The sequence below is a fragment of the Malurus melanocephalus genome, unplaced genomic scaffold (genome assembly GCF_030028575.1).
Source record: "Malurus melanocephalus ecotype Western Australia unplaced genomic scaffold, MMel_1.1 scaffold_404, whole genome shotgun sequence".
NCBI lineage: Eukaryota > Metazoa > Chordata > Aves > Passeriformes > Maluridae > Malurus > Malurus melanocephalus.
In genome coordinates this window covers 603,681-625,986 of record NW_026623636.1, presented here as the reverse complement: position 1 = coordinate 625,986, position 22,306 = coordinate 603,681, and the positions used below count along the sequence as shown (strand labels likewise).

The window sequence follows — 22,306 nt, the reverse complement described above, 5'->3', positions numbered from 1 at the left end:
TAGCGTTCTCAGACGCTTCTTTTTTTGGCATTTGTAAGAGCTTATTTGAACTTTTAATCAGTAAAGGACTCTCAAGGATTTCAGCAGTATTAGACCATCAAAAAGGAATGGGAAAGTGGAATGAAAACWGTCATTTATTTGCTCTGAGGTGACAGGTCAGACTCATTTTTTTTGTAGGAAATCATCTGACTGCGTGTGTAAAAAGAGCCTTGCCAAGTTACACCCCTTTCCCTGAGGGACAGTGTAGGCTTTACTCAATTCTAGCTTGKTYAYAAGGTCWGRAATTCATTTCAGGTGAGATTTGAGRGAGAAATCTGTTGACTGGGTGAAGCCCCTGCAGCAAGTTGCTGAGTGTAGCCCTGACATGATGTGATACCTTCCAGGTGGTCACTGGCTCGGGCCTGGACAGCCAGAAATCAGATGAGGAGTACAGGGAGCTCTTTGACCTGGCTCTGCGGGGGCTGCAGCTGCTGTCCAAGTGGAGTGCCCACGTCATGGAAGTGGTGAGTGCACCTCAGGGATCATCCCTGCATCACTGGGTCTGGAGCAACTAAAACTATAACTCAAACACTGATGGAAATTGTCCCTTTGCAAAGTTTTGACCACGTCTCAACACAAGTCCGTGGATGTCAAAACCCTGGTATGACTGGCAGCCTTCCAAATCAAAAAAACCAATATTCAGTGCAGTGATAATAAAGCCAAGAATGMCAAACTCTARTGATGTCTAGGGAATGTTTTCCTGKCAGAKGGCCTAATTCARTCTTTCCAGCCTATCTTCTTGCTCATTGCAACGTTGACATTGTCTCTTTCCATCCTCTAGTACTCCTGGAAGCTGGTTCATCCCACGGATAAATTCTGTAACAAGGATTGCCCAGGAACAGCCGAAGAGTACGAGCGAGCCACCCGCTACAACTACACCAGCGAGGAGAAATTTGCCTTCGTGGAGGTTGGTACCCCCTGCACCAGGGGTAGAGCCAGGCTGTGCTGGTTTCCTGTCCCAGGRAAAGAGGATGGAAGTGTTTCCTGCCAGTTCCTCATCCCTGTGACTCTTATTGAGGGTTTCAGGGCTCCCACATCCCTTAATTTGGCCCTTGAATTGCCCTTGGCCAGCASTGGGTGTGTCTTGGAGCYGGCTCTGTTGGACATTGGCTCTGTTGGATCTTCACCCTGCCCTGTGGGTATTTCTGCATGGTGCTGTCAGACAGAGGAGCTGTGCCCTGGTGTGGATCTGTGCAAGCTGCACCCACACATGGAGCATGTGCAGCTTCCTAGGAGTGTGTGGAATTAAAGATACCAAGAGAGGAGGAGTGGAAACAGCCTGCTAGGGACAGGGGCCATTTGCAAGAAACCGATGGTATAAATGCTGTCCTCAGCCTCCTGTGATCTGTAAAGCAGCTAACACCCAAAAATCAGCTGCCTAATCACAGGCCCTGTGTTACTTGAGTAGAATTAATTCAGTCCCAAACTCTCTTAATGCTGGATTTATAGACCTCTTCACCCAGTGGAAAAACAGGAAATAAATGTGGGTTTAACTTTTTCTTCAGGTGATTGCCATGATCAAAGGCCTGCAGGTGCTGATGGGGCGGATGGAGAGCGTTTTCAACCAGGCCATCCGCAACACCATCTACGCTGCCCTGCAGGACTTTGCCCAGGTGACCCTGAGGGAGCCGCTCCGACAGGCTGTCAGGAAGAAGAAGAACGTTCTGATCAGGTCAGTCTATCCCTGGACGCCTTGCAAAGCCATTTTTATTATTATTTTTATTAGTGTTGCACTGTAATACACAAGCGTGTGCACAATCAGCCAACATTCCTTGGCTGGCAGCTCCTCCAGAGGTGACACTTGGGCATGATCCCACCAGTAACTCCTGTGTATGATCCCACCTCAGGTACCTTTCCTCCCACATGTGCACAGCCATAAGTATTTTCATCTTGTAGTAAAATCGAGTTTAAGCCCTGCTTCCTCTCTTTTCCCTGCTCCAGYGTCCTTCAGGCGATTCGGAAGACGATCTGTGACTGGGAGGGAGGTCGGGAGCCTCCAAACGATCCTTGCCTGAGAGGGGAGAAGGATCCTAAAGGTGGATTTGATATTAAAGTGCCACGACGAGCAGTAGGACCATCAAGCACACAGGTATGTGAATGTCTGTGTGCTGTGTGGGGAACTGATAGGCTTGGAGCTGTGTACAAGTGTCCTACACTGGATTAGAAGCTGTTTGCACCAATTCTTTACAAAGTCTTCATGTGTTGTGTGTTAAATGTTTCTTTGGTGYCTAATTTGGTGTATAATTCCCAAAGCCTCCTGTTTTAAGGGATTGATTATCTCCAGCTCTGAAGGATAGTGGCTTATGTGTGCAGAGAGTGGTTGCCACCTGGGGGGAGTGGGTTTTTTTTTGTTCCAGAGCACCAAGGCTGTGTGTGATGGTGTCTGGAGAGTGCTAACTGCGTGTCACCTTCTTTCCAAAGCTGTACATGGTGCGGACCATGCTGGAGTCCCTCATAGCAGACAAGAGTGGCTCGAAGAAGACTCTGAGGAGCAGCCTGGATGGGCCCATAGTCCTGGCCATTGAGGAGTTCCACAAGCAGTCCTTCTTCTTCACCCACCTCCTCAACATCAGCGGTGAGATTATGGCAGGGGGAGGTTTGAGCCCAGCTCTTGCATGCTCAGAAAGGCAAAGGCAGATGAGCTTTTGTCCTCACTGACCTGTGCAGAAGATTTTCCTTGATCTTTCCCTGATCCCTGATTTCCTCCTGCTCCCTGATTCAGRCGTGTTTCTGTGCAGTTATTATGTGAGCAGGACTGAGTCAGAAAGARCAAACAGCTGCAGGTGGCAGKTTKTTTTYYWRGRMTGAACTTCCCTTCCTGTGCCAGACAAACTGAGGCTCAGGTCACRGAAKAAATCTTCCAGAGTAACTCTGAGCTRTTCAAGTGTTYTCCCTGTCCCTCTAGAGCAAAAGGGATGATCCCTTCCTTCTTGTTGCACTACCAAGTGCCCAGGCAGCATGGACACGGTCTGGATTTGAAATCAGAGACACCCTAAAAAAATCCTCCATATCCAAAAGTGAGGCTGCAGCAGCTGCCTCCTCTGCAATGCCCTCCCCACCATCCCCAGGGTAACACAGATGTCCTGTGCATTCCAGAAGCTCTGCAGCAGTGCTGTGACCTGTCCCAGCTCTGGTTCCGGGAATTCTTCCTGGAGCTGACCATGGGCCGCCGCATCCARTTCCCCATCGAGATGTCCATGCCCTGGATCCTCACGGACCATATTTTGGAAACCAAAGAACCCTCCATGATGGAGTAAGAGCTGGWGGGCTCTGTTGGGCCTGTGCACGTGCTGGGGTTTGGGATTTTATTCAGGAGGAAGGGTGGGCTGGTGATGAGCAGGCTTTCTGACGTGGGAGGTGAACAGATGTTCACAGATGTGCTGTCACATGAATGGCACTGTGAACACCTCGTTAGCAGACACAGGGGYGACTTCCTGGCACTGGCACTCATTTCTGTGTCATAAACAGCAGCTGGCAGCTGTTGGGATGTGGGCAGGACAGGGTGGTGCTGTCACCTGCAGCAGTGAGACACATGTGAGCAAAGGGRGTGGGCCYGGGCTAAGCCRCCTYRACWCTCWTYATTTTATATGTGTGGTAAATGATGAGAGGAATTGCTGTCATGCAAATGTAATTATGTTCATAATGTCTTCCTCATTAAGAAAACTTGGTTTTCCTTTGTGTGGCCATTGTCAGAGCACTCTGTGGGGTCAGGGCAGGGTGTAAGATTTTTTTAAGGGCAGAGAAGAAGCGAGTGCTGATTAAACARTTCATAATTAGCTCAATTCCAGCTCTGTTGTAGCTGCTTCCTGCAGAAGCCAAGGAGCAAGAGGGGCTGTTTGARGGGCTGCAGGGAGTGGCAGTGATAGGCATGAAGTCAGAGCAAAGCCATGTTTTCACACCAAGCAGGGCACATGCCCTGGCTGCAGTTTCTGCTGAGAAGCTCCAAAATTAATTTGAGATGTGGTCTCTCCTTGCCCTCAGGTATGTGCTGTACCCCCTGGACCTCTACAATGACAGCGCGTACTATGCTCTGACCAAGTTCAAAAAGCAGTTCCTGTATGATGAGATTGAAGCTGAAGTAAGTTCTCTTCACCTTTGTCAAGCTCCCTGGGGTCACACTGCCCWGTTTGACCAGCAGTTCATTATAGGCACCTCCTGAAAGAAATATCCCATCAGACTGASAAGTTTTCAGAAAGATCAGCATTTACAGAGACCTTTCAGACTCTCCTGATTAAGGGTTTCAGCTTAGCTGTACCCATAGGAAGCCATGGAGGCCAAAAGCTATCAAACACTGGGGATATGGAGAATCTGATAAGTAGAGGATTTGAGACATGGGAGGGAAATGAGAAATTCCCTGAGAGGGAARGATGATTGAGGGTGGGGGACCAGGATCTGTAAGAACATGCAGAAGCTATAAAGAGAGAAATGTAACTGCAATTTTCTGCTTACCTTTAGCGCTGTGAGCACTGCAGTGTGGTTTTTAGGTAGTGTGACCTTTAATACATATTTGTATTTAATGAGAGCTCTGTGTTGTGTTATATTGATCTTGCATGCGTAGGAAGGAGCTGTTCTGTGCTGGTGACACCCTCACCAAGTCTTGTTTTTTCTTCCCCAGGTGAATTTGTGCTTTGATCAATTTGTGTACAAGYTGGCAGATCAGATCTTTGCCTATTACAAAGCAATGGCTGGCAGGTAGGAGAGCCTGACTGCTGATGGTGACTGATGATATCACTGCATCCAAATTGCTGTTAACCAAAAGGTTCCCCTCAGGGAGCAGCTGCTGCMAGCAGACAAAACATAGATCATCCCTGTCCCYCAGAGCTGGCTGTCCACGTCACACYGGTGTAGATGGGGAAAATTAATTAATGGCGGCAAGGAGGCACAGTTAAAAGTGATAAAATAATAATTGGCATCCTAAGTAGCTGTYGGAGTACAGTTCGTGAGAGCAGCAGAAAAGCAAACTCAGTTTATTAAAGACATGTCCTTGCTTGACTGGTGTTTGTGTACCAGGCAAAGCAGTGGAAGCTTCCCAAATCTACAAAACATGAATATGCACTTGTCCTCACCCCAGCAGAGCAGCMGGACTTGTTCTCCCTTTGGGGAGACAGAACCTTTGTGGCATTTCCTCCTTACCAATTCAAAGAGCATGGATGAACTCTAATGAGAGTCTTCTCATGTGACTCAAGTCTTCCACGTGACTCTGCAGGTCTTGTCTCTAGGTCACATTTGGCCTTAGAGAAGAACAATCACCATCACCAACCAAATGTCCCCAGAGCAGATCTTCAAGGAGGGAGCACACCAGGGGAACACCCCAGTACCTGACACTGATAGCTTTCAGCACACTTTTTTATCTTTTTGAATGTTTTAACCATAAAAGATGAGCATGGCAGTCCCCAGATAACATCCACTGCTCTGTGATTCAGAGCAAGCAAAGGTGTTAGTGGGAGGAAATTTCTTCTTCAAGGTGGAAAGAAGGACAGAAACGGCTCTGGAAGGATCCATAGAGAAGGTGATAGTGCATGTTTTTATTTTCCTGACACTGCTTCCCTTTTTCAGTGTTTTAYTGGACAAACGTTTCCGGGCTGAATGTAAGAACTACGGGGTGATCATYCCATACCCACCATCGAACCGCTACGAAACGCTGCTCAAGCAGAGGCACGTCCAGGTACAGTGCAAGCAGCAGAGCCCAGTACCCATCCCTCCTGKTCTGTTATCCTTTGGGGGCTGGTGGGCATCCTAGTGCTGGGCTTAGGTGAGATTGGCTCTGTATTGAGAAGGGTTGAATGTGTTTCTGACACAAAAATGAGTTATGCTCCCCATTTTTTTCCTTCTTAATCTCAACCAAGGCGATTGCACCACCGCTTTCACATTTAAGCAGACTTGGAGTTTGGTTGACACTAAAAAATAAAAACACCTTTTCCCCATCTGTTTACAACGTGCAAATCTCCTCTTTCGCCAGCTGCTGGGTAGATCGATCGACCTGAACAGGCTCATTACCCAGCGCATCTCTGCAGCCATGTACAAATCGTTAGACCAGGCCATCAGCCGCTTCGAGAGCGAGGACCTCACATCCATCGTGGTAAGAGCTTTTATTGACTCTGACTATGAGCAGGGAGAATAATGCACTGCTATGAGCACACAGTCAGCTGCCTTCTGCTCTGAGTCCCCCTGCTGCRGGTTTCAGCCAGTCATGTGTCTTCCTTTATGCTGCTGAGTCTTTGCTRTTTCTGTTTATGCAGCTTTAATTGCGTTATTATCAGACCATTAAGTATCTGTGTAGATCATAAGGTAGTAGGCAGCAGTTAGAGTTTGCAGAGCTCATACAGGAAAGTCCTGTGAATGGGGAGAGGGAAATCTTGGCTTTAATTCCCTGCTGGATGAAGGTGGCTATGACATGGTTCACATGTGTACAGGATTTGCTGTCTTTGATRTGTTGCAGGAGCATCAGAGTCAAGTAGTGTAAAATTACCAGTTTCCACCTTTGGAGGATTCTGAGGTGAAAGCCAGCCACTGCTCAGTGGGGAACAAATTAATTTTGCTTCCTGCAGGTTCAAGAAACACTGGAGCAGGACCCCCTTGAGTGGAAGCACTACTGGCCCAGGCCACTGAGTTAAATTGCTGTCGTTCCTTCTGCGTGCGTGCGGACATAAAACCGCTCCCCTGGCAATTAAATCAGCTGTTTCTGTTGTAACACATTGCATTTTCTGCTGCTTTCTGTRCTGCAGGAGCTGGAGTGGCTCTTGGAGATCAATCGCCTGACCCACCGGCTGCTGTGCAAGCAYATGACCCTGGACAGCTTCGATGCCATGTTCCGCGAGGCCAACCACAACGTGTCGGCACCCTACGGCCGCATCACCCTCCACGTCTTCTGGGAGCTCAACTTYGACTTCCTGCCCAACTACTGCTACAACGGGTCCACCAACAGGTGAGCAGGGAAGGCAAGGCCACCTGCACGCTCTGCTTTTCTCTCCAGAGTGTCGAACCTGCTACGTGAAAATCACGTGGATTGTGGTGAGGTTTGCGCTCCCTATCTGATGCAACAGTGAGGTTGAAACGCACCATCTCCCCTTGGTTTTGAAAATKTTTAATAACAAATTCAGGCAGAGGTTAGACAGTGATTGAAGTGGCTGAGGGTTGCAGCAGAGCTGTTCCGATATTGTTTTCTTGCCTGCTGAAAATGCAAGAAAAGAAAGTGAAGAAACCTCACTTCTGGTGGGTTTTACACCACCAATAGGTTGTGGCAGGGGTTTTCCTTCCAGCTGATGTAACTCAGGTGATGGATTCTAACCAGCCTGCATCTGCAGGTCATYCCAGCCCTGTGTGTGCTCAGTTAACCAGGCTCTGACCATTTCCCTCCCCATCTCCCTCCCKTGCTCRCCRCAGGTTTGTGAGGACAGCGATCCCRTTCACACAGGAGCCCCAGCGGGACAAGCCAGCCAATGTGCAGCCCTATTACCTCTACGGGTCCAAGGTCAGTAAATGAGCCACAACAGCCAGCAGGGGTGGATGTTGGAAATATTTATTTAGGAAGCAATGCAAGGACTAGTTGGGTAACAGAGTGGCGGGTGCCATTGTGCAGGGTCACACTGCTGTGTGCAGCCAAAAGCCCATGCAAGAAGCTGATTCAGGGTTCTGTTGCTGTTGCTTTTCCATGTTCTCTCCATGAAATGCCCATCTTGAGGCATGTGAGCACTGCTCTGTACTTGGTGTTGGCACTGAGACTGTCACACCATCGAAATGCACAGGGAGGTGAGCAAGTTCTGATGTTCCTCCCCAAGGATGGTACCACTTCAGAAATCCCATTTTTTGTTGAAAATGGGAATTGATAAAAGACTTGCGTGTGCACTACTTAATACTGACAAAAAGCTCTTTTCTCAGGCTGCAATGACTGCTTATAGAGGTATTATGAGGGCTCAGGCTATGATGATAGTGGAGGATCACTCAAGTGTGAAGCTCCTTGAGTGGAATTTATTTCTTGTGCACATTGATTGGTTAATGACTCTGAAGTGAACCTACAGCACTGATGCACATGAGCTAATGACACTACAGTCTGCCAAGCCTGGCTGTTCCCAGAGAGTTGACTTGGTTTCTTTTTTAAAAACCCTCAGCAAATAAGAAAGATTTTTGTCAAGTGACAAAAATATTCTCCCTGTGATCAATGTCTATGTCTCATGTTCTACCCTGGGACAGACAGCTGCCATGGACACATAGACAGTCCTCTTATCAAGAGCTGGGAAAGAGCAGGACAAATCAAACCTCTAAGCAAAATTTTGTTTTCTTTTGCTCTCATTGAAGGCCATGCTGTGGCAAGATGGCCCTTTTATCATCGYTGGTTTTATAGGAGAAAAAGCAATGAGGTGAATTATACGGGCTCTCCTTCACGAAACTGGAGCTCCTCATTAGCACCGTGGTCATGGGCACTTCCAGGAGCTCCTCCCTCAGTCCATCACTCCGTGGCTCCTCTGGTGAGCTGCTTCCTTCCACCACTTCYTCAGGGTCGGGGTGTTTCATCCCAGCAGCTTGGTGGCACCGTGCTGACCAGAACTGCAGGCAGCCGTAGGCCAGCAGGGCGAGGAAGCAGAGCAGCAGCAGGCTGCTCACCATCCACACGGACGTGCTGGGCTCGTGCTTGGAGCCTCCAAAAACCAGCGGGATTTTGTCCAGCGTGTGGAAGGTGGTGCAGTGGTTGCTGGAGGGGTAGGAGTTCTTGCAGGTGATGCACAGGACGTAGATGGTGGAGGGTGTRAGGCGGCGCAGCACCAGCGAGCTCAGCGGGTGCGGCACTCGCTCCTCGCGGTGGAAGTTCTGCCGCAGGTAACCAGCAAAAACGCTGTTCCAGTTGGGCCGGTACATGAYGTGGTAGAAGTTCTCAGGGCAGGGGCTGCTGGTGGCCCAGGACACGGTGGCGCTGGTGTAGGTGATGTTGTGCACCTCGATGTTCATGGTGCCCCTGGAAGCGGGGAGAGGATCAGTGTTGTGCTTTGTATTCAGGCTCAAAGGCCACCAACATCGGCAAAGTCGCTCCTCCCCTAGATTGGACTCCAGACTATCCTGGCTCACTCAGGTTACATGTTAAATAAATCTTGGATGGCTAAAATTACAAAAGACAAATCCTGCTTTTGCCCCTACTACTGTAGTAGTGACTACTGTGGTGACTGCTGTATCACTGTGCTTCATAACAAAAACATCCATCTGGGACATCACATACACTTTTTGCTCCAGTAATATTTAAAAAAAATTCTCTCAGATTTTAAAAAAATCAACAGTCAGTTGTCTGTGTCAGAGGCTTTTTTAGCTTTTTGTTTCTCACAAAATAGAAAGGATTCTGCAAGTGTGATTCACATAAAGTGATCATTAAACTAGCTCCAGCTCGGCTTGTGAAGCTGCCAATCAATAGATATTTTGATTTTACAGCTAAATGTCATTTAGAAAGCTCCATGATGATTAATTCACTGTTTTAAATCTTTGCTGTATTTTCTGTACTGTACTTGCTTAATAGAGTATAAACTCTGTTCCTGCTGCAGCATCTTACACTGTAATATCAGGATCTTAAATGTCAAATCTGTAGGCTCGCAAAATATAAAATCAATGCCTTTAGGAAAACASAAATATATGAATAATAGGAACAAAGACAGAAAAAAGACACTCCCCCTCTAACGACTTCAAACATTTAAATTAATCTAAGCCACAGCCAGTGAGCAGTAGATTTTGATCCCTTCTGGTGCAATGTCCAGTAGTTTTTCAATACTTTCAGCCACAAAATCCTTGAGCTCTCCACTCCTTTCAATCCCCAAGTGCTCTCCGAGTCTCACTGTAGGGTTCCTTCTCCCAGTGAGCCAAGTGCTCAGGGCAGCACCTCCGTGCAGGAGAGCTGCTTTATTTTTCCCTCCTTCCTCTCTCTCTAACAATWACTAACTTTCCTTTAATTCACTCGAGCATCAGCTCATTTTAGCGACTGCCTCAGCCCTTGTTCCTCCAGGAAAAGGTTCCCATTGCTGAGCCCTCCCAGAGGCAGCACTTACCTCTGGCCAGCTCCGCGGTGTCCCCGTGGYGGTGGCTCTGGTGACAGAGCTGTCCCCTCTCCCCAGCACTCACCTCCCTCCTGCCTCTGAATCCCTTCCCCGAGCGCTCCCTCCTTTATACCCGGCTCAGGCTCCGTCAGCTCTCACCATGGCAACCRATAAGAAGGGATGGGCAGGCATCTTCCAGCGATTTGGGAATGTTATCCCAAAAAGCTTCTGCCTGSGAGGAGTTTTTTCTCTGAGGCAGAAAGAACAAGCCAGGTAGGGGTTTTTTTTCTGACTTATTTAGGTTTTCTGTTTTCCCCCTATCTATAGTCCCCCAGCAAGACCCCAGTAGGGTCTGGGGTTACAGACACAGAACATGATGTGAAATCTGGGATCCTGTGGTACATGTTGACTCAGGGACTTGGTCATTCATTAATTTGTTGTTAATGTGATCTCTTGCACGTTTAAATTACTGATTTAAAGTAAGGCCATGAGCAGTACATTTTGGTCCCTGATGGTGCAGCAATGTCCAGTAGCCCTTCAGTATTTTCTGAACTGTGTGATGGGAGTAGGAATTGGGTTTTCAAAGACTTCAATTCCCTGTTGAACTACGTGGGGTTAGGACAGGCTCTTCTTTGAATGCCCTTGACTTGCAGGAAACTTGAGGATGTCATCTCAGTCTGGTGAGGGGGCAGGAGGGAGAGGCAAAGGCCGTGGTTGTGGTGTTCAGAGGAACAGTTTGAACCCTGTCAGGAGGGGACAGATGCAGCACTGGGCCTGGTGAGGAGAGGCTCTGAACAAGAGACTTGGTGCTCTCTAAAGCCCAAATGTGCTCAAGAGGAGCTTCCCCAGAAATGCTGCTTCTGAGTCCGGAGTTACTCATTCCACTTTCTAAGACACTCAGCTGCTGCCCTGAAATCAGCAGGGAGCCCTGACTCGTCTTGGGCTGCGTGCAAGCCCTGTTTTTGTCTCTGACTATATTCCTCTTCGTTTTTCCAAGGGAATTCTGTACCAGTCAGTGCTATCTATTACCTCTCTCTGTTCAATTTTTCAGATAAAACTCCCCCTGCCTTTCCTCWGGTGAGCTCAGACAGGTCTGAGTGGTGGCAAACAACAAGGTTAAACACATGGAAATAGAACTGAGCCTTGATTTGCTTATTTTGTTGCTAAATCTTCTCCTGAGCTCCCAAAGCAGTGCTGGGACCTTCCCCCATGCTCACAATTACAGAGGGCTGTCCCTGAGACCTGGATGCGGAGTGGGCTCTGGATGTAGACTGGGAACTCTGCCCCATGCTGCAAATCCCAGCCTCTCATCCCCAAAACCTGCCCATTTGGCCCAAACCAAAGGGAGGGCAGACCTCCCTGGAGTCCTCAGCAGCTGCTGGTCCCAAGGGGTGGCAGGGTCAGGCTCTGTTTTGGCTCTCTGAGGGCTCAGAAGTGGCCACCCAGTGTGGGGGAGTGAGCTGTGCTGTGCTGTGCTGTGCAGCCAGCTTGTGCCTTCAGCTGCTTTGTCTTAAAATACCCACTGGTGTCATTTTTGACATCCTCCAGTCTTTACCCCGAGCTGTGTATCTCGCCCTTAAATGGAGCTGCATTTTTAATTGCTGGCAGAGCATTATTAGCAGTGAGGCTGCTGTGAGTGGCTCTGCAGGGAGCTCCGTGAGCCTCCCTCGTCCTGCACACAGGCAGGGCTGAATCACCCCGCTCATCTGCAGCCAGTGCACATCCCCAAGAGTGTCTTCTTCCAATCAGGCTAATTGCTGAGACCCCCAGTGCAGAGAGAAGCCCAACTGAGAGCTGCTCTCCAGCCCTGTTACCCCGCTGAGAGGCGAGGGAGCGCTGCGAGGTAGGAGCTGAGCAGCAGCACTGGCTGCTGGCTGCCTGCACAGCCAAATTCCAGCTTAATTCCAGCCTGCTCAGGGGAAATCCTGACCATTTGCACCTCAGCTGATGGCAGCCCATCTCAGGGGACCCAGGCATGTGCACAGACTGAAGTCTCCTGGGTGTGGAGTGGCAGAGAGGTTGCCAGAAATGAATGTAGGTTCATGAGCTCGCTGAAATCAGGATTTTGTATTCCCCCTAGCCAGGATGAGCCCAAGTGTGCAAAGGGTAAAGGAGCCTACAGGGAGTTATGGAAGGAAGGTGCAGGGAGCCATCTCTGGGCCATTTGGATCMCCTCTGCAGCTTTCTGGGACACCTGGGGCTGGGACAGTGCCTTGCAAATGTTAAACCAGCAAAAGCTGATCGAGTAGGGCTGGGCTTTGGCCCTGGAGCACTGACTTCCCTCTGGGATGGTCATGTTGGTCCTTTGGCAAGTGCTCCAGGCTGGGCATTACCTGGTGTTTGAACAGACAAATAAAAAATTTCAAAAAAGCACATTGCTGTGTTTTGGATGTACCAGGGTGCATAAGTAGTGGGTTTGGGTCTGTCTMTACCAGATTTTTAAAGACCTGGTTATCAGACAGAAGCCTAAGCAGAATGCTCAGGTCTCTTAAGAGTTGGTATCCAAGGAGCTTTGAAAGTATGCTACTGTCTGCCTAAATAATTCTTAACTCTGACACATACTCAGAGCCTTTTTTTAAGTTTTGATGGGAGAGAAAGTTCTTGCTCATTGTGAATGAGCCTCCAAGGCAGTCTCTGTACTTAATAGCATTACAGGGCTATTTTCACCTRCTAGGAACAGGAGGCGAAATTACATTTCACAGAAAATAGGGGACTTCCTARCTGTGTCTCATTTCTGCTAGTTCAGAGAGCACTTTGGAATTACAGCAGTAACAACCTGCTGGACCAGGGCTGTGGGGCTGTGACAAAATGAGGCACAAATAACTGGTTAGAGTAAGTGACCAGTCTGTGAAAGCGTGGTCAGTGCAGTGGTGAAATTCTACAGCTGAGAGCAAAAGAAAATACTTTCCAGTAGCTCAGATGAAGTGTTAAAAGGAAATCTTGTGGAGTGAAACGGAAGAGGAGGGTGGCTGGAGCCTCCAGCTGGCTGCATTGCAATAATGGTGGAACAAATACAACATTTTGCCTTTTTCTGCTACTCCAGCCCTTGCTCCCTTTCCCCCAMAYCTCCTCAGTGCCTTTGCCCCACCASTCCCCTGACTCCATTGCTGGCAGGGAAGGGAATCCTTGTGGAGTGCAGTCTGCAATATCCCCAGGGATGCATTTGGGATACAGTCTGATTTGTTTCCTTATCTTTGTTTTATCTTTTGCTATGCATGAGCCCAGGGTTGATCTGTGTTTTGCTGGAAGGGGCACTCTGTGCCAAGATCTTTTCCAGAATGGTTTTTCTGCTYGCTGGGGCTGCAGTTGGAGATGTCACAGAGGGAGAGTGCAGCCCCTCTCTGCTGGGCTGAGTTGTGATGCCAGCACTGCTATTGCAGAGCCCTCTCTGAGCATGTGGTGTCTCAGCTAAATGTGATTTTCAGGACTTTTTCTCTGCAGAACACACAAGCGAATTAATTCCCCCTACTTCTCTTTGCCTCACACCAAATKCATCCTGTAAATGTTCCAGTGATGAAACACTGCAGCAATTTCCATGTTTCCAAGATGACACTGATAGAGTACATTCCTGGAAATCACTCTCTGTTCTCTGCTGCTAAGAATTTTTGGGGGCAATGTCCCGGGCACTATTCTCCTTAGACCAGTGTCAGATTCTTRCCCTTGTCACAGACCCATGGGATGTCTGTTAAATAGAGACTGATGTAAAGCTTTGCAGGATGCAAAACACATTTTTTGTATCTTTTCCATCTGCCCTTAAATTCAGTTGCTGCAGTTCCTGCTTTTCTTAATAAGCCTCATTTAAAGCAAGTGCCCGTAGGGGGRAAAAAAAWMWRTCTGTYTGWWTRWATRTAWAKMWWKYYWTTYWRKTTAGTAGAGAAGAATTTGGTTTCGAAGAAGCAAAGGGCCACTGAACTGAAATACTCGATTGGGAGTGTATGGGAGAGTAAATTACCTTGGAAATGAAAGTGGTGTTGCTGCATAGTAGGATAATAAAACCTTGTGACATGACAGGACTAAGAGAGTATATCTGAGTACACAGGAAGAAAAGCAATCTCCTCTCCTGCAAGGAGCAGAAGTGAGAATTTCCATGGACRTTATTATTTCTCTTCCTCCTCCTTCTTAAAAATTACTTGAAGTGATGGATCATAACACTGTGCTAAGAGAATTAGAGGTCTGGTTGATGATCCTGTCTAACTGTCAGTGTGTGTCCCATTTCCCAGCCCCTCAACATCGCCTACAGCCACATCTACAGCTCCTACCGCAATTTTGTGGGGCCACCTCATTTCAAGACCATCTGCCGGCTCCTTGGCTACCAAGGCATCGCCGTGGTCATGGAGGAGCTGCTGAAGATCGTCAAGAGCCTGGTAATTWGAGCCTGCCCCTGGTGATGGGGACCCCCCAAAGCCTGGATAGGTACAGRCAGGACAGTCAGTGTGGGCTTTGGGATTGGGGTGTTCCCTTTGGGGCGCCTTTGTGTCCCTGGATAAACTTGGGTGAGGAATCCCACTGATTCCTGTGGGATGATGGAGTGTTTCCAGCAGGATCAGACAGCATTCAGCACCAAKATTTTATGGTTGATTGAATAGAATTCAGTGCATTATTTCATATAATGATATTATGATCTCATATAATTACCTCATATCTGCAGGGTGCAGGTGTGTAACTCCAAATGACAGCAAGGGCTTTGAGCTAACAAATGTGCTCTGCTCTAATCCCTCTTAGTTCAGAACATCAGATCTGCAGAAACTTGTTCTAYGTGAGCATAAATTCTTTACTGAACTCTTGAGTATCCTGTGATCATTCCTCAGGTGGAAGGAGCATTTCCTGTGCTAGGGAGTGACTCCTTTGGCAGCTCTGGKGAAATGCTTTTTGGGTTAGAAGCACAAATCCAGCTGCATCTAAGACTGAGCCTTGTTTGGATTTCAGCTGCAAACAAGGCAAATGCAGCAAGCTGTATTTTTAGGTCGAAATTCCTTGCAGCTRTGATTTATTCTTTAAGAGGAAGCTGTAAAAGCTTCTCTGACTCCATACACTTGGGCTGAATTTTGTGTTTGAGCGAAATACAAAGTAAGCAAGTTCTTCTCGGACTCCAGCTGAAGTTTCATCCTGTGCTGTCAGATGTGGATCCATCCACTTCCAGTCTCTTTCAAAACCACTGCCAGGAGTCCTGGCATCCCAGTTTAASCTCCCTTTGTCTCCACCAGCTCCAAGGCACCATCCTGCAGTATGTGAAGACTCTGATTGAAGTGATGCCCAAGATCTGCCGCTTGCCAAGGCACGAGTACGGCTCTCCAGGTGGGTGCTGCAGATGGATCCTCCAGCAGGAGCTCAGCCACGTCTTGGTGCAGCATTTTCTCAGGCCCACACGTGGTTAAACCAGGCTGGGCACTTTTCCTTCCAGTGCCATTTGCAGCCAGGTTTGCTGGGACACTTCTATCTGCTTTGCTGTTGACACTGGAAAATGTATAGGAAACTTTTCCAGGAAATCTCCTGTTGGAAATGTTCTTTTGAGCACATGGATGGCTGATAAGAGAACGTCTTCTGGTAGCCTCTCTTATGTTTTCAGGATTTTGTAAGCTTTTGTGAGTTCACTGGTATTTTTTAAATGCAGGGATTCTTTTTGCAGCATGGCTGCAGTCAGAAACTCTGGCTGCTGTACGTGAGCCAGCACCAAGTCATCCATCAACCTCTTTCCTCCTCTGATGAGGAAATCTAGAGMATTTATRTGCCTTACTCCCTATTTCCCAAGGRTTTCTGGAGGCAGGATAAGACACTGCATGTTAGTTCTTCCCAATGCCAGTCTCCATTTGGCAATTGCAATTTGTGAGTAAGGAAATACCAAACACTGATTATTTTTTTATTGAAGTGACAGTGATTCYGCTCTCTTTCTGACTGTCCTTCCTTCTCTTTCAAGGCATCCTGGAGTTTTTCCACCATCAGCTGAAGGACATCATTGAGTATGCAGAGCTGAAGACTGATGTKTTCCAGAGCCTCAGAGAAGTGGGCAATGCCATTCTCTTCTGCCTYCTTATCGAGCAGGCTTTGGTAAGGCAAAACCCCCGCACCAACACCGTACCTGARATTTCCAGCTCAAGAGTAGAAGTGGAAGTGGGTTCTCCAGCAGAAGAGTTTGGGAAATGTTCCTTTCCAGCTTCTCATGTTCTCAGGGTCTCTCTGGGGCTGTTTTTGGAGGCTTTGGGCATGTCCAGGGGGATGGTGTGTGTTGGCTCATGGTCAGGCCTCTGGGATGGCTGAATCTGGATACTGGAAGATCCAGATTTAATTCTTGGACCCAAAGCTGCCCCTTCTTCATCCTGTGGAGTTTTATTTCTAGATTGTAAGCTCTCTGGGGCAGGGATCAATACTTTTTTATACTCATATTTGTACAGTGAGAGGTAGATTTGATCCCTTCTCTTTTGGGGTGCCAGTGCAATGGAAACAACCTGACTGATTGCAATGGTGAAATGGATAAAGCAATCCAACAGGAAGAAAATTTCAAAAGAGCTGATGATATGTGTCCTATGACATCTTCACTGAAAGTTTGRCTGCAGTGACAGCTTGGTAATCCCATCTGCAAAGGCTGTGGCTGAGTGCCACTCCTCTTCTTAGCTGCTAGTTTTTCACATAACAAATTTACCTAGCAGTAAATTTATCTCATGGCTTGGCACAGAGCCAACTGAGGAGTGCTCAACAATGCAATTTTAYATTAAATGTGCATGCARTGTCACAATGGTTTTGGCAGGGTTRTTTGCGTTTTTCCAGAAATATTTCAGAAATACTTCCCCAGCATAAGACAGGATTTCCAAGCAAAACCAGAAATTTTGTTCAGAGAAAAGCCATAAGAAAATTCAAAGATTTCAAGTTTTATCTGGCCACAGAGCACAGAGAAGACTAAAAGTCTCTGCATGTCYTCAAAATGGATATTTCTGCCCTTGCCTTTGCATTTTAATTCCAGATCTAGAGACTTTTAATTCTTGATATGGTGTATCAARCACATTCAGTGAGAAGTGGTTGCATAAAATTAAGAAAAAAAGAGSTGTGTGTCACCCAGCAGCTTGCCTTTTACAGAATTTTAAAGAATGACCAGAGTTGCCAGCTATATTCTGGCRGTTTCTGTTCCTTTTGTGGCTTTGTCACTGCTTTCTGCTGTTCTCACTGTTGGGGTTTCTGCTGGACGTACAGCATTTGCCTTTCTTGTCACACACCTTTAAAGGGACACATGGTGGTTTCTGTAGAAATCCTTCATTCCAATGCAAAAAACATTCCTTCAGTCCCAGGAACTGTACATCAGCAGTGTCCTGGCATTTTAGAATAGCAGAAAATAAAGATGGTGGGAATTTGGGGATCCCTTAAGGAAGGCTGCCCATCAAAGTCCACATCTGCCTATGGCAGACAGAGTCTSTCCCTCTCTGATGCCTTGTTTTTCCCCACAGTAACAATACAAAGCCATTTTGCATGCAGTAGGCTCTGGTTCCCACTTGCTGGAAGGTGTCAGATGCACAGAGCCATCACAGAACAGGATTTTCCCTCTAATGGAGCTCTTGTGCAGCAGGAGGAACTGCTTTTACACTGCACTTACCTTCAGAGCTCTCTGAGTGAGCTAAGGCTGGTGAAATTTGCTGGCAAAAATGGCTCTGATGCAGATGGCCAGTCTGCTCATTCTACCCCCTTTTAATTGTTTAAGTTTGAGGAATGAGGGGATTGGGATGAAATTTCTAAATATAACTTGAGCTTTCTGATAATGGGAAAGAGATCTGTTAATAACATGATAATTTTGGGGCAGAAATGAGGTGAATGCAGGCTGCAAACGGCTGAAAATACTCACTTTATTAGAGGGAAACAGCAGTGGAAGAATGTTCACCTAGAATTGAGCAGTGTTTGGCAAACAAAATGACCAAGGTGCCAGGCCCACTCAGTTAGCATCAGCACCTCTGTGCCCGTGGAGGGGCCCGGGGCTGTTCCTGTCCCTCCAGCACTGTGTCACAAACTGCACTCCCACAAACCTGCTCCCATCCCAGCATCCATGCTCCAGTGCAGCCTCCTGCAGCTCCATGCTCCGCTGTCCTGCTGGCTGGAGCGGGGTGYCCACCCCTGCACCCCAGACAGCCCCAGCCCAGTCATTCCATCCGGCCCCCGGGTACCTCCTGCTGCGCTCTCATGATCTGCTTTCCGGTGTGTCCACATCTCCAGGGTGAGCTCAGAGCTGAAAGCATGGCCTAGGAGAGGCTTGTGTAGGAGCAGACCGATGCCTTGTCGTGACACGGCGCCTCTGTGTTGAACAGCTTTGGTTTCCTCGCTGCTGTTTGCCATCGCAGCCTCGTACACAGTGTACTGTCAGCCATCGCTCCTCAGTCTCCACCTGCCTATTTCTAGGTTTCTCCTCCTTGTGCATCTGTGTTTTTGGGATTATTTTTTTCTCAAGTGCATTGGCATGCGTCCCCTCAGGTGGCATCTCATGGTGTTATTCCTCTCTGGACTTGTGTTTTACTCTTCCTGGTGCCTGCACCACGGGGATTGTGATAGTCCTGGCTGAGAACTCCACGCCAACAGCCAAATCATTTCAGACCAGTTGGGATGGATTTAYTTGCAGGAGAGCCATGTGTCAGTGTATTTTCCATGTACACTTCCTAAAATAACTAAGCCAAAGGGTAATTTCCACCTGGGCACTCTTTGAAAGAACAGGCTGCAGGAATTCCTTCAGGGTAAGATGAAATGGAAACTTCCATGCTCTTTATCCCCTCTTACTTTCAGGGCTAGTAAGYAGGACAGAAAATCAGTGTGAAGGTCTGGCCTTGTACAGGCAGGAAGTAGCTTATTGGAGTTAGGGAGACTTCCTGACTGAAGCTGAAATATTTCTTCCAATTTCAGATCATTTAGGTTCAAACCACTGGAGTTGCTACTGAGCTGGGTTGGATCTGATTAGGCACTGTAGGCATGAGCTGTTGTAGTGTTGCCCAGGCCCCTGAGCCATTCACTCTCCCCCATAGGTATTTTTTAACTTACTTTATCTTTCTTTCTTCCTGCCTCAGTCCCAGGAAGAAGTTTGTGATTTGCTGCATGCTGCTCCCTTCCAAAATATTTTGCCCAGGGTCTACATCAAAGGTAAGAAGCTGAGAGGGAAGCAGTGGGCAGACTCAGAGGTCTCTGCCCAGAGGCTGTTTTCTCTCCCATCTCTGCTGAGGATTAACTCTGACCCTGCTTCCCCCTCCAAATAGATAAGTGGACACAGCCAAACATCAGGTGCAAACAAAAGCCAAGGGTGCATTTCCTGTAGCYTAGTTACGGCCTGAAACCTCAGTCAGTTTGGGGGTTCCCTTGGAGGTTTGAGAGCCATTTCTCAGCCTCTTTGGAGAGTGACAGCATGAAATGTCCATCTCAACAGGAGTGCTCGGTGACAGGGACATGCTTTTGGACATGTGTGACAGAGCTGCTGCTGAGACTGCACCCGCCCATCCCTCCCTTCTCCKCATCACTGGCCCCTCATTGCTGGTTTGGCTCCCTGGTCTCCTTGGACGGTTGCTGGGGGGCAGCTCTGAGCAAACTCGGCGGAAAATTGCGGGTCTCCACTTCCTCCTCTCATTTCACTGTTTGCTGCTCGCTTGACAGAAGGAGAACGCTTGGAGGTGCGCATGAAGCGTCTCGAAGCCAAGTATGCCCCACTCCACCTGGTCCCCCTAATAGAGAGGCTGGGCACTCCGCAGGTAAGGCTTGCATTGAAAGGGATGGCTGTTGGAAACTCGTAGCAGTCCCCACACGGCCTGTTTGGCCTTGGGAAAAGTGATTCCTTTTTTGGTTTTTTTTTCTTGATTGGTTTTTTTGCCCCCAAATGTCAATTGGACGAGCAAATCCGAATCCTTCCCCGAGCAAATGCTCTGAAGGGAAATTTGTGAGTGGGCCCAGAGATGGTGTGTGCTGCCTCTGGTCAGGAGAGCTGGCACAGAGCTGTAAGGCAAGTGTGCTAGAAGCCAGTTCAGAATCAGAACAACTCCAAAAACTTTTTCTTCTCCTCTTTAAACAGATGGAGAATTGCTGGAGTGATTTGAGGWGAAACTTTGCAGGGCTGCCCTAACAATCAATTGCCATCACTTTTGGGGATCCCGTTTTAGGACTGCAGTGTGGTCCATTTTAGCTCATCCCTGTCAAGGAATACATCAGAGAATGGTTTCCCTCCTAGCACATGCTTAGAGCTTCAGCACATGCTTAAAATTACTGCTCCATTTAAGTTTCTTCTTGACGTGGGTCTCAGCTTGGGAAAGATCTCTTGTGCAGAAACTTTAAAATATCTCYGTAGGTTAATCAGTGTAATGGGCAAAATTTGAGCTTCATTGATAGTAATAATCAAACCTCAAGTGCCCATTTACTGGGGTTGATGGGATAAAATCTTTAAAAGTATTAAATGAATCAACACCCTTTTCCTGTAATGTACTGATGAGGGAATGGAGCAAACAGTCAGCTGGTGTAGGAGGTGACAGATCTGTGGCAGGCAGAAAGTGGTTGGTATTTTTTTCTTGTATTTTTTTCTTCATGGATCAAGGACATTTTGAACTTTGCATCATTGGAAATTATCTGAAACAGAGAAATTGGCTGGATAACTGAGGACTTTGTCTTACTCTGTAGACACTTCCTYTCATAGGAGACACTCGAGAAAAAGAATTCACCTCTGTGTTTTTGTGTCTTTGTGTTGGTCTTTCTATCTCTCCTTCTTTCCATGCAAAATCATCATTGAACTCTGCTATTAGAGTCCACTCGTTGCTTATCTCTGCTGTAGTTATAATGGTGATGAAAACAAAAGGTATTTCATGTCCCACTAAAAAGTAATTTTTCCGTAAACTGTTCCCATATCATCACACAGGTACAGTTGAGTACYAGATTTTTTTTTTTTTTTTTGAGCTCAAATGTAAATGAACACAAGAATTGCTTTCTTTAGGTGCCTCCATAGCTTCTAAGCTTGCTCCTTTTATGCAGTTTCAGACATGCATTTTGGAAATGCAGTTTTGGACACAGGCCATACAGGATTTTTTCCTGCAGAATGCATAAATGCCTTGTAGCAATTGTCCAGAATCTAAGCAGAAGCTGCCTGCTCGATGCCTCTCCCAAAAGGTGGCCCCATGAATGTTACAGAATTCCATGCTGTGAAGGGGCTGAGCCAGAGTTAGTGGGGATCTATTGATTTTTGCAAGTTTTGGATAGGGTTCTGKCAAGATCACCAGTAAACAGGCTGTAAAAAAGGTAGAAAAACTGGAAAATCAAAACTGGATTTATGCAATGGCAGGAAAACTGTCAAAGATTGTTGTAAATAATTATTTTGCRTTGGAAATCCAGAAGCAGCTGTTTGATGGATCACTCATAAAGAACCAGGGGGTCRAAGTGGTTCATTAAAGCTGAGTGGCACTACCTACACTGAAAGCCAGATGCATCCCTTTCTAAATTAAGATTTCTTCAGAGATCATGTACTAAGATCACTGGAGAAGTTTGTTCTCAGAAGTCTCACTTTTATCACTGTATTTTAGTAAACAGTAATGCCAACATCTGATATATATTGGAAATGGCTCTGTTTCTACTGGGTCCTCATTTTGCCATGATAGACCAGTGTGCAGGTCTGTGCCCATAAGAGCTTGGAGCAGGTGAGGAGAGGGAAAGAGTGCAGCCTTTAGCTAAAAAGTTGGATAAAATAAATCTTTACTTGCTAAGCAAACACAAGCAGTTGTGTGCCAGGGAACCAGTGACACCATTCCTGCATGTAACATATCAAGGGATCCCAAGCCCAGTGTGGCCTCTGCACATCTTTACAGCTTTCCCTTGATATTTCCTGTTAGTTGAACATTAATTGAGCTCAGGTCCCCAGAACATCCTTGAAATTGTGACACAAGCAAGAATTMAAGCGCTTCTAATTTCAAGAGCCACCAAACTAAAAATGCTTGAGGTCACTGCCAGCATAAATTGGTAATCAGGAACRGGGATGTGCAGGCACATTCATGCATTTTTCAGAGTGGAATGAAGATGACCCAAGTAAAGCGAGCATAATTCATGTCCTTAATGTGTGGCCAGGACATGTGTCTGCCCTTTGTTCCAGCTGCTCTGTGTCCCCATCATCACTGATTGGGATAACATTTTTACAGCATTGCAGGGACAGCTGAAAATGGAGCAAATGCTTTAAAATGGCTGAAAGCTCCAGGAAATYCCCTGGGATGGGCAGAGCCTCAGTAAATGTTCTGTTCCAAAATGGTGAGAGGGRTAAAAGGCGCTGCCTGTGCAGC

At 47.2% G+C, this 22,306-nt stretch overlaps 2 protein-coding genes across 3 annotated transcripts in view; one reads left to right on the top strand and one right to left on the bottom strand.

Moving 5' to 3' along the window:
- CYFIP2 (cytoplasmic FMR1 interacting protein 2) overlaps nt 1–22,306 on the top strand; it is a 38,886-nt gene that overhangs the window by 13,720 nt on the left and 2,860 nt on the right. For both annotated transcript variants that reach the window (XM_057379417.1, XM_057379416.1), the window contains exons 11-27: nt 384–503; nt 821–946; nt 1,545–1,711; nt 1,981–2,128; nt 2,461–2,614; nt 3,136–3,292; nt 4,021–4,117; nt 4,655–4,731; nt 5,596–5,704; nt 5,999–6,118; nt 6,765–6,964; nt 7,423–7,510; nt 14,270–14,413; nt 15,254–15,344; nt 15,964–16,094; nt 19,079–19,151; nt 19,656–19,750. In XM_057379417.1, the coding sequence (XP_057235400.1) occupies nt 384–503; nt 821–946; nt 1,545–1,711; nt 1,981–2,128; nt 2,461–2,614; nt 3,136–3,292; nt 4,021–4,117; nt 4,655–4,731; nt 5,596–5,704; nt 5,999–6,118; nt 6,765–6,964; nt 7,423–7,510; nt 14,270–14,413; nt 15,254–15,344; nt 15,964–16,094; nt 19,079–19,151; nt 19,656–19,750 (2,097 nt within the window). The remainder of the gene's footprint in view (nt 1–383; nt 504–820; nt 947–1,544; nt 1,712–1,980; nt 2,129–2,460; nt 2,615–3,135; nt 3,293–4,020; nt 4,118–4,654; nt 4,732–5,595; nt 5,705–5,998; nt 6,119–6,764; nt 6,965–7,422; nt 7,511–14,269; nt 14,414–15,253; nt 15,345–15,963; nt 16,095–19,078; nt 19,152–19,655; nt 19,751–22,306) is intronic.
- FNDC9 (fibronectin type III domain containing 9) lies at nt 8,283–8,982 on the bottom strand. Its single transcript, XM_057379418.1, has one exon. It carries the CDS (start codon nt 8,980–8,982, stop codon nt 8,326–8,328), a length of 657 nt encoding a protein of 218 aa, XP_057235401.1. The 3' UTR covers nt 8,283–8,325.